General features: G+C 43.3%; 1 protein-coding gene and 1 pseudogene across 1 annotated transcript; one reads left to right on the plus strand and one right to left on the minus strand.

Moving 5' to 3' along the window:
- LOC141205550 (uncharacterized) overlaps positions 1–10,954 on the minus strand; it is a 241,269-nt pseudogene that overhangs the window by 171,287 nt on the left and 59,028 nt on the right.
- Positions 1,753–10,370, plus strand: LOC141205546 (gastrula zinc finger protein XlCGF66.1-like). The gene is made up of 4 exons (XM_073664112.1): positions 1,753–1,866; positions 9,688–9,837; positions 9,967–10,146; positions 10,230–10,370. The coding sequence occupies exons 2-4, from the start codon at positions 9,760–9,762 to the stop codon at positions 10,368–10,370; spliced, it is 399 nt and encodes a 132-aa protein (XP_073520213.1). The 5' UTR covers positions 1,753–1,866; positions 9,688–9,759.

Raw genomic sequence — 10,954 nt, forward strand, 5'->3', positions numbered from 1 at the left:
GCCCCCTCAGTGTAATGCCCCCATTATACCCCTTATGCAGGATGTATGATGCCCTCACACAGTGTAATGCCCCTTATGCAGTATATATGCTGCCCCCTCAGTGTAATGCCCCCATTATACCCCTTATGCAGGATGTATGATGCCCCCACACAGTGTAATGCCCACATTATTTCCCTTATACAGGATGTATGATGCCCCCAAACAGTGTAATGCCCCCATTATGCCCCTTATGCAGGATGTATGATGCCCCCACAGTGTAATGCCCCCATTATGCCCCTTATGCAGTATGTATGATTCCCTCACACAGTGTAATGCCCCCATTATGCCCCTTATGCAGGATGTATGATGCCCCCACACAGTGTAATGCCCCCATTATGCCCCTTCTGCAGTATGTATGATGCCCCCCACAGTGTAATGCCCCCATTATGCCCCTTATGCAGGATGTATGATGTCCCCACACAGTGTAATTCTCCCATTATGCCCCTTATGCAGTATGTATGATTCCCTCACACAGTGTAATGCCCCCATTATGCCCCTTATGCAGTATGTATGATGCCCCCACACAGTGTAATGCCCCCATTATGCCCCTTATGCAGTATGTATGATGCCCCCCACAGTGTAATGCCCCCATTATGCCCCTTATGCAGGATGTATGATTCCCTCACACAGTGTAATGCCCCCATTATGCCCCTTATGCAGAATGTATGATGCCCCCACACAGTGTAATGCCCCCATTATGCCCCTTATGCAGAATGTATGATATCCCCACACAGTGTAATGCCTCCATTATGCCCCTTATGCAGGATGTATGATGCCCCCACACAGTGTAATGCCCCCATTATGCCCCTTATGCAGAATGTATGATATCCCCACACAGTGTAATGCCCCCATTATGCCCCTTATGCAGGATGTATGATGCCCCCACACAGTGTAATGCCCCCATTATGCCCCTTATGCAGGATGTATGATGCCCCCACAGTGTAATGCCCCCATTATGCCCCTTATGCAGGATGTATGATTCCCTCACACAGTGTAATGCCCCCATTATGCCCCTTATGCAGAATGTATGATATCCCCACACAGTGTAATGCCCCCATTATGCCCCTTATGCAGGATGTATGATGCCCCCACACAGTGTAATGCCCTCATTATGCACCTTATGCAGGATGTATGATGCCCCCACACAGTGTAATGCCCCCATTATGCCCCTTATGCAGTATGTATGATTCCCTCACACAGTGTAATGCCCCCATTATGCCCCTTATGCAGGATGTATGATTCCCTCACACAGTGTAATGCCCCCATTATGCCCCTTATGCAGAATGTATAATGCCCCCACACAGTGTAATGCCCCCATTATGCCCCTTATGCAGAATGTATGATATCCCCACACAGTGTAATGCCCCCATTATGCCCCTTATGCAGGATGTATGATGCCCCCACACAGTGTCATGCCCCCATTATGCCCCTTATGCAGGATGTATGATGCCCCCCACAGTATAATGTTCCGTCTGAAGTCCTGCAGTTGGAATAATTCCTGTGGAAAATAGTTTTCCCTCTGCCTGCTCCCCTACATGTAGACCCTCAAGCATGTATATAGAAACAACCTTTATTCCAAATGGATTAAAAATTCATGTTCTTAAAACAAGCGCTGATTCAGATGCATTCAACTGACTCGTTTTGAACCAATAAAGTTCTTACTCCTAGAATTGCAATTTCATTTGGATTAAAGGTTGTTTTTATTTATTTTTCAGATATTTCCACGTGACTGGTGCTGGATTATTCGCCTGCCTCTTTTTGCTCTAATTACTTGTGGCTGATACAAGCTTTCAGCTCGGGCACTACCGTTGGACTTCATCAGAAATAGTGAGTGAGCTGGATATATTGTTTTTTATTTTTTTGTTCCTCCAGCATGTAGGGGAGCAGGCCTTACTCTGCTCCCAACCGTCCTGAATTCTGCGGGACTGTCCCGTCACGGCTCAGCTGTTCTCCTGCGGGACTGTCCCGTCACGGCTCAGCTGTTCTCCTGCGGGACTGTCCCGTCACGGCTCAGCTGTTCTCCTGCGGGACTGTCCCGTCACGGCTCAGCTGTTCTCCTGCGGGACTGTCCCGTCACGGCTCAGCTGTTCTCCTGCGGGACTGTCCCGTCACGGCTCAGCTGTTCTCCTGCGGGACTGTCCCGTCACGGCTCAGCTGTTCTCCTGCGGGACTGTCCCGTCACGGCTCAGCTGTTCTCCCGGCTTCTTATACTCACCGCTCCGATGTTGGGCTGTAGCTCCTCCTCCTCAGTGGGGATATGGGGGGAGGGTGTCAGTGAATAAGTTAAATTATATTACTCAGTACACGCCTCTTCATTCTCCTGTGACCACACCTGCCCGCGACTCCAACCAGGAACTCAGTATCCAGAGGCTGAAGATCTAACCATTGAGCTACAGCTCCAAATGGTGAACATAGGAGGATTTAGTTAACTTGACTTTACAGTGCAGTCAATGCATCCAGAAGCAGCTCATATAATTCCATAGAAATACATTGTGTATAGCAGTATTTTTATGGTGCCTGTATACTGAGCAGAAGAAAATGATTATTTTGGTCCTATAAATGAAAAGTGGTAAATTTATGAGCTATTACAAATTATGTTTTTTCTGAGAGTCCCTGGTTTTGAACCCTCAACCTCAAAACATTGCAGACACAGCAGACCCTTATCCTGTGGCGCCACCAGTTCTATTGAGATAAGTTCTAGAATTCTGTCTACTTCACCTGCGCTGCAGGTTCTGCCCAGGATAGAAATACACTGCTGTGTACAATGAATGGATTTCTATACTCACATTGTACACGCCTCTTCATTCTCCTGTGACCGCACCTGCCCGAGATTTTTTTCATCCTATAAAATAATATAGAAAAACACTTGATAATTAAATAAATAAAAATTGTAATTTTTAATGAGTTTTGTAAAAAATAATGAACATCACAAATCCGCACATAACATGGACATATTTGGTGTCCCTGTAATCGTAACGACCTGCAGAACACAGCGATCAGATTATTTATGGGGATCGGTAAATGGCGCAATAAAAATCTTCTCTGACTATTGTGTGTTTGCTGCGTTTCTGTTATGCGTTTTCCTGCTTATTTGATGTGATTTTGGGGCGGATATGAAGCAGAGTTTTTAACGCTTTTTAATAGTACAGAAAAGCTTTGATTCTGCGCTTAAAAACGCAGCTGAGTTTTTTTTCTTCATCCGTTTTTTTCAGAAGAAGCATATAGAGAAAATGCACCAAAACCGCAGAGTAGTGATGAGGGTGTATTGTTAACCCTTTCGGCAAGCACGCTCGGGTGCTTGCAGAGTATTTTCAGCGTGTTTGGCATCTATGTTTGAGCCGCTGCATGTGTGTGGCGGCACTAAGATTAATACCAAGCGTGCTAACAATACACACTCACTCATCTCGCTCTTCAAACGCTTCTATGTGGAGCCTAAAAAATGCAGATACTTCGTTATGTTCAAAATCAAAGCTTTTCTGTCCTATAGAAAGCACCTTAAAAACACGGCTTCACATCTGCACCAAAACGCATCAAATAAGGGGAAGAAAATTGTTCTTGTGTAGTTTGGTGCGGACATCTGCAGACACACAGATGACGTCGCGCTGCCCCGAAAGATAAGACTCATGGCCTCTCATCGACCCACCAGGTGGCACTGACCTGGACTCTGGACCAGAGACCCAGGAATCCATCTGCTTATCTCTGTCCCAGATACAGTGGACAGTCCCGGATTTGGGTCTACACCCTACAGTCTCAGTCTCCTCACTACCAACGCCCCTCTGACAACTCTTTCTACGGGGGGGGGGGGGGGGGGATTGTAAATGGGCGTGGATTGGGGTGTGGCCAGGGGCATGACCAAAATTTGCCATGGCGCGCGTAACTGGTGAAAGGAAACCACAATATCATTGAGAATAATAAGTGGTGACATCCATATATTGGGGTATGGTATAGATAGATATATTGATGACATTTTTGTCATCTAGTCAAGGACGAGTGAACAATTTCTTGAATTTGTCAAGGAACTCAACATCAATAGAGTGGGCTTTAGATTTATATCCAAGTTTAATTATTACCAGTTCCTCGATATACTAATCAAGAAAGAACGGGATGGGACCCTAGAAACATAAACCTACAAAGCACTAATAATCTATTCAAGTGGGTTAGCCACCACCCCATCCCCCCTAAAAAAAAAAAAAAAAAAAAAAAAAAAAAAAAAAAAGAATGCAAAAGGGACAGTTTTTAAGGCTGAGAAGGAACTGTTCTAATGTCACAGATTTTAATATGCTGGCAATAGACATGAATACCAGATTCAGGGAAAAAAGATATCCACAGTACATTTTGGATTCCGCATGATCATTTGCAGAAAAACAGGAGAGATAGACACTACTTCATACCAAATCAAGAGATCAAGAAAAGGATGGGATAACACAAGTAATAGGAACTTACGCCAATCAGAGTGACCATATCTTTAATATCCTCAGATAACACTGGGATATACCTGTGGTTGACTTGGACCTGAGGGTGCTGTGGGATCTACTCCCACAATAACTTTCAGAAAGGGTCAGTCAATTATGGACTGTTTAGTGAATAGTTTCTATAAAAAAAAAAGTACGGATCCGGGAAATATTTTTGAGTTGGAGTCGGCAGGAAGTGGAAAGGGCTTGGATATGTGGCTTGAAGGAGAGATCAGAGTACAGGGTTACCCCGAGGCAGTGAGTCTGTGGAACTGTGGAGAGTGAGCAGTCATTTACTTTAACAGATAGGTCTGTTGAGGGAGTTGAGTGAGATGGGGGATAGATGATAAATTCTGTTTTGTCCATGTTAAGTTTTAGAATTCTAGCAGAGCAGAAGTATGAAATAGTGGACAGACATTGTGAGATTCTGGTTAGTAGGGAGGTGATATTGGGTCCAGAGAGGTAGATCTGTGTATCATCAGCATAGAGGTGATACTGAAATCTGTGGGATTCTACAAGCTGTCCTAGGCCAAAGGTGTAAATGGAGAAGAGCAGGAGCTTTAGGCATGAACCTTCCGGGACACCGACACATAGGGGCCGAGGTGAAGAGGTGGTGTGTGAGACTCTGAATGTCCAATCAGTTAGGTATAATGAAATCCAAGATACGGCCAAGTCTGTGATGCCAAGTGATGAGAGAATCTGTAGTAATAGGGAATGGTCCACCATGTCAAAAGCAGAGGACAGAATAGTGTCGCTTGGATTTGGTGGCTAGTAGGTCATTGGTGACTTTAGTCAGGGCAGTTTCAGTGGAATGGTGTAGTCGGAAGCCAGATTGAAAGCGGTTGAAGAGGGAGCAGGAGGAGAGGTGGAAGGACAGTTCATGATGGACATGTTGTTCCAGTAATTTTTTGAGGCATATAGGAGAAGAAATATGAGGCGATAGCTAGACAGAGAGGATGGGTCATCAGAGGGCTTTTTGGGGAGGGGTGTGATTGAGGCATGTTTAAAGTATGAGGGGAAGACACCAGTTGTTAGTGATAGGTTGAAGAAATGGGTTAGGGTTGGAGTAAATTCTGTTGTGAGATTTGGGATGAGGTGGGAAGGCAACGGGTGCTGTGAGGGTTGTTGGCCAAAGCTTTCTCTAATGTTATCAATCTTCTGCTTGAAGAATGAGGCAAAGTCTTCAGCTAAGATGGGTGGAGAGGGAGGACGTGCTTGGGGACGGAGGAGAGAATTTATAGTGTTGAATATTTGTTTAGGGTTGTGAGACTGGGAGGATATGAGAGATGAGAAGTATGTTTGCTTTTCTGCAGGGAATGTGGACTTGAAAGTAGTGAGGGATAGTTTGAATGCGTTGAAGTGCCTCTTTGATGTGGGATCTTTTTCATCTCCGATCAGCAACTCTGGTCTAGTCTCTCTGGTGTGCAAGGGTTGCCTGTTAATTTTACGAGCTTTGGTATGTGTGAGAGGGGCAGCCGATTCGAGAGCTGTAGATAATGTGGTGTTATATAAAGCGGCAGCAGCATCTGCATTGTGTAAGGATTCAAACTTACGTTTGAAAGAGGGAGAAGGGACTCAGAAAGTGAATGTAGATCAAGGAGCTTAAGATTTCTGCGAGGGTGTGCAGGTTTGTGGAGTGGGGATTGTGGACCTAGAGAGGAGAGGGAAGATAATGTAAGTAGGTTGTGGTCAGAAAGAGGGAGAGGTGAGTTAGAGATGTTAGATACAGAACAGAGAAGGGAGAAGATCAGGTCCAGTGTGTGGACATCTTTGTGAGTGGCTGCGGAGGACCATTGAGCGAGGCCGAAAGAGGAAGTGAGAGATAGAAGCTTAGAGGCAGCTGTGAGGGAAGTATCAGTGGGGATGATGAAGTCACCCATGATGATAGTGGGGTTGTCAGCGGAATGGAAATTAAATTAACCCCTTCTCGACCTTGGGATTTTCCGTTTTTGCATTTTCGTTTTTTGCTCCCCTTGTTACCAGAGCCATAGCGTTTTTATTTTTTGGTCAATATGGCTATGTGAGAGCTTATTTTTTGCGGGACGAGTTGTACTTTTAAATGCCATCACTGGTTTTACCATATCGTGTACTGGAAAACGGGAAAAAAAATTCCAAGTGCGGTGAAATTGCAAAAAAAAGTGCAGTACCACAGATTTTTTTTTTTTGATTTTTTTTACCACGTTCACTGAATGCTAAAACTGACCTGCCATTATTATTCGCCAGGTGTTATGAGTTCGTAGACAACAAACATGTATAGGTTCTTTTTTATTTAAATGGTGAAAAAAAAATCCAAAGTTTGCTAAAAAAAAAAATAAAAAAAAAAAAAAATGGCACCATTTTCCGAGACCCGTAGCATCTCCATTTTTCAGGATCTGGGGCTGAGTGAGGGCTTATTTTTTGCGCACCAATCTGAAGTTTTTATTGATACCATTTTGGGGTAGATCCGATGTTTTGATCGCCCGTTATTTCATTTTATTGCAATGTTGCGGCGACCCAAAAAACGTAGTTCTGGCGTTTAGAATTTTTTTTCTCATTACGCCGTTTACCGATCGGATTAATTCATTTTTTATATTGATATATCGGGTGATTATGAACGCGGCGATACCAAATATGTGTATTTTTTATTATTTTACTTTGAATGGGGCAAAAGGGGGGTGATTTAAACTTTTATATTTTTTTCATTTTTTTAATATTTTTAAAAACTTTTTTTTTTTTTTTTACACTTTTTGCTTGCTTCTACAAGCTGCAACTGTCTGATCTCCTCTGCTACATACAGGGGACGAATAGATCCCCTGTATGCAGCAGAAATGCTCCTGTACTATGAGTGCTGACCACTAGGTGGCGCTCTTAGCGATCAGTGCATGACCACCACTGGGGTCTGCTGCAGACCCAGGGTTGTCATGACCACCCATCGGTGACCCGCGATCAGAGATTGACAGCGGCATTTAACATGTTAACAGCCGCAGGTGGATCAGGATTCTACCCGCGGCTGTTGCGGGCACATGTCAGCTGTAATAACCAGCTGACATGTGCTCGGTTCAGTGCGGGCTCAGTGCCGGAGCCCTCACTGATCCGGGTGTGATGACCCGGGGTGTAATAATACGCCCTGGGTCGTTAAGGGGTTAAAGGGGAATAAGTTAAGAACAGATTCCCTATCTTAGGCTAACATTTAAGCAAACAATTGTCTATACTAGAGAGGAAGTTACAGTGTTACCAAACTGGGACATGAGTTCTCCCACGAAGAACTGAAGATGAAAAGCCACAGCAAGGAGGTATTGAATGTAGTTTGTGAGTACCAGTGAGGAGTCGTACCGATATACCTCAGCCAGTGAGGTACTGACAAATCAACTGGGAGTAGAGGGCACCCATATGGTCCCCATAGAGGATGATGGACCTACCTATAATGATTTTTTGGACTGTTGTAGCCTGTAACAAAAGTTATGTACCGCCAAATGTAACCGGAAAGTTCTTGACTCTGCATAATGCAAAAGAACCATCCATGAAATGTTGTGCCTGCCATCTGATGTATATCAAGTTCTTGTAAAGTAAAGAAAAGTTTATTTTCAGACTTTGGTTTCCCTCATTCATCTCCATACCATCTGGTCTGCGTTATATAGTTATATTTATGTTTTATATTGGGATCTGTGATTTCAACCTACTCCACTGTGTATAGGATGTCTATAGGATAATAGAGTATAGTAAAGTTGTTATGGACGTGACTTAACTAACATTGTGCAGTGTGTCTGGTTTCCCTATAGTGACGGATATTTCTTGTTGCTAAAACTGTGATATTTTTTTTACGTTAAACCTTTTTTAAACAGCTCTCATCAGTGCGATCATACAACACAGAAGCCTCTGATTGCTCCGGTGATGCACTGTACTACTGTAGTGCCGTGTATTATCACTGCCTGTCAGTGTAATACTAACGGCCCCATACACATGAGATAAGTGTTGGCTGAACGGTCATTTGGCAGACGGCTATCTCTCCCGACTCCCCCAATCACACAAATATTCCAGCTTTCCTGTGGTGTGTATGAGAGAGTCACCTCCAGACTCCTCTAGCAGACGATTATCTACAGGAAGAACAATAACTGATTAACCCCTGAAATTCATGATGCCAGATTTATCTCTGCCCTCACATCATCTGTCAGGAGGCCCCCAAATACATTATATAGTCTAAACCCCCCCCCCCAAAAAAAAAAATATAGTGCTTTCTTTAGTCTAATATGTAGGGGGCATTAAAAGGTAACTTATTGGACGCTGCCTCTGGCCCGGCCTGATAGAATTTTATCAAAACCTTGGAGGAGGAAGAGCATTCAGAATAACTCTGCCAAACCTTCTTAGATGCCATGTTTGCTTTTGACAGCAGCAAGTGGTTAAACTGCCAGGCTTTGTGTTGCAGCTGCATCTGCAGTGTACATCTATGTTCTGGTGCTCAAACGAGTTAATTTTTTTTGTATTTAACGTATTAAAAAATAAGAAAATATGTCTCATGCTTTTGCATGTTTTTTTCTTTTTACAAGAATTTTTGTTGCCAGTTTTCTTTTGAAGCATTTTAATATCTGTTTTTTTTTCTGCCGTTTCTCTTGTAATATAGGAAAGCCTAAGGCCAGAAATAAACCCCATAATACACTGTATATGGAGACTTTGGTATCAAATAATTTCTGTCCACGGTGTTTGTGGAAAGAAAAAAGCTTTTATAAATGTCTCAAACTTCTGTATGTGAATTAGACATGAGATCTAACATGGTAGAAGATTACAGTCCGGGGAAGACGGGAAACATTCATATAGACGACCGGTGGAGATGTAGTCAGTGACGGACTCTGGCCCAATATGTTTCTAGAGCCGTAGTAGAAGATGAAGATGTCGTCCTCATCATGACGTAGTTATTTCTCATGTCACGTGTAATGAATATCTCCTGCAGTATTACTAATGCCGATTCCAGTGTCTGTAAATAAAATGATAATTAGCGTCATGGAAGATGAGTTTATGAGAAACGTATTCAGCTGGAGACTCCGAGGAAGAAAGTACTTATTGTTTGTGGGCTAAAATATATAGGTTTTATTACTAGATGTAAATAATAAAACTAAATACTGTAAAATAATAAATCTCCTCATATGTTTCCCTTATTATCTCCAGTAATTGTATTATTACACAGGATTGTTATGTTACATTGGCTCATCTTCTTCTCATTCAGGTCTCTACAATATCAGATCCTCTCACTGAAGATCTTCTATATAAGAGAATTTTCCCGATTTACCCATCAAAGATGGATATGGACAGAGACAAGATGGCGGAGAGGATATTACACCTCACCCTAGAGATCCTCTTCCGTCTTACTGGAGAGGTGAGAGATTCTGATGACGTCACATTACATCATTCTTATCTATGGGAATAACAGATGGACAGAACTGGAGAGGTGAGGACTCTGGAAATGTCTGGAGTGAGATTTATTATTGTGTCTCTCCATAACCAGGATTACACAGTAGTGAAGAAGACCTCTAGTGAGCACTGTCAGGACCCTGTGTCTGAGGGATGGGGAAGAACCCTGAGCCCAATCATGGGGCCTCCACCTCACCCACTGATATATGAGGACATCAATGTCCAGAAGATCCTAGAACTCACCTACAAGATGATTGAGCTGCTGACTGGAGAGGTGACACTGCTGGGAATGCTGGGACATTATACAGTAACGCTATGAAGGGATCGGTGGGATGACTGAATCATTGTATGTGTCAGGTTCCTATAAGGTGTCAGGATGTCGCCGTCTATTTCTCCATGGAGGAGTGGGAGTATTTAGAAGGACACAAAGATCTGTACAAGGACGTCATGATGGAGGTTCCCCAGCTCCTCACATCACCAGGTAATAGACAGGACTAAATACACACGGCCTATAATTATCTGTATGTAAAGAATGAATTCAGTCCCTGTATGTGTTTCCTCCAGATCTATCCAGTAAGAGGACAACACCAGAGAGATGTCCCCGTCCTCTTCTTCCACATGACTGTAAACAAGAAGATCCCAATGTTCCTCAGGATCATCAGGTAGATGGAGAGAAGGTGTCATGAGATCTCCCCTATGATGTGTAGACGGCTGTGAAGGTCTTATGCTCAGTCTTGTTTTATCCACCAGTATTATATGTTTTATACTTGTGTAATGAGAACGGTGGAGATGGCAGGATTAGAGCTGATCATAGATGTGACTTCTCCATCTGTCTGTGACTTTTACAATATTTGTTTCAGGGTGAAGATGTGACCCATATTAATACTACAGAGACATATGTGAGGGGTGATGAGTGGTGTAAAGAGGAGATTCTTACATATGACTACCCAGGTGAGTAGTAACCACTAAATGCAGAGAAGTTACAGATTCTTCTCACCTTTGCTGGTAGTGTATCCTCACCATTTTGCCTCTAGACCACAACATTCTCCAACACCCAAAACTGTTCAAATGACTTTGGGTAT

This window comes from Phyllobates terribilis, unplaced genomic scaffold (assembly GCF_046119375.1).
Source record: "Phyllobates terribilis strain yellow unplaced genomic scaffold, ASM4611937v1 Scaffold_140__1_contigs__length_4765195, whole genome shotgun sequence".
NCBI lineage: Eukaryota > Metazoa > Chordata > Amphibia > Anura > Dendrobatidae > Phyllobates > Phyllobates terribilis.

Excerpts from the sequence above, each read along its gene's own strand:
- LOC141205546 (XM_073664112.1), top strand. The coding sequence starts at position 9,760 with ATGGATATGGACAGAGACAAGATGGCGGAGAGGATATTACACCTCACC. Across the intron at positions 9,838-9,966 it reads TCTTCCGTCTTACTGGAGAG|GATTACACAGTAGTGAAGAA; the intron begins GTGAGAGATTCT and ends CTCCATAACCAG. Across the intron at positions 10,147-10,229 it reads TTGAGCTGCTGACTGGAGAG|GTTCCTATAAGGTGTCAGGA; the intron begins GTGACACTGCTG and ends TGTATGTGTCAG.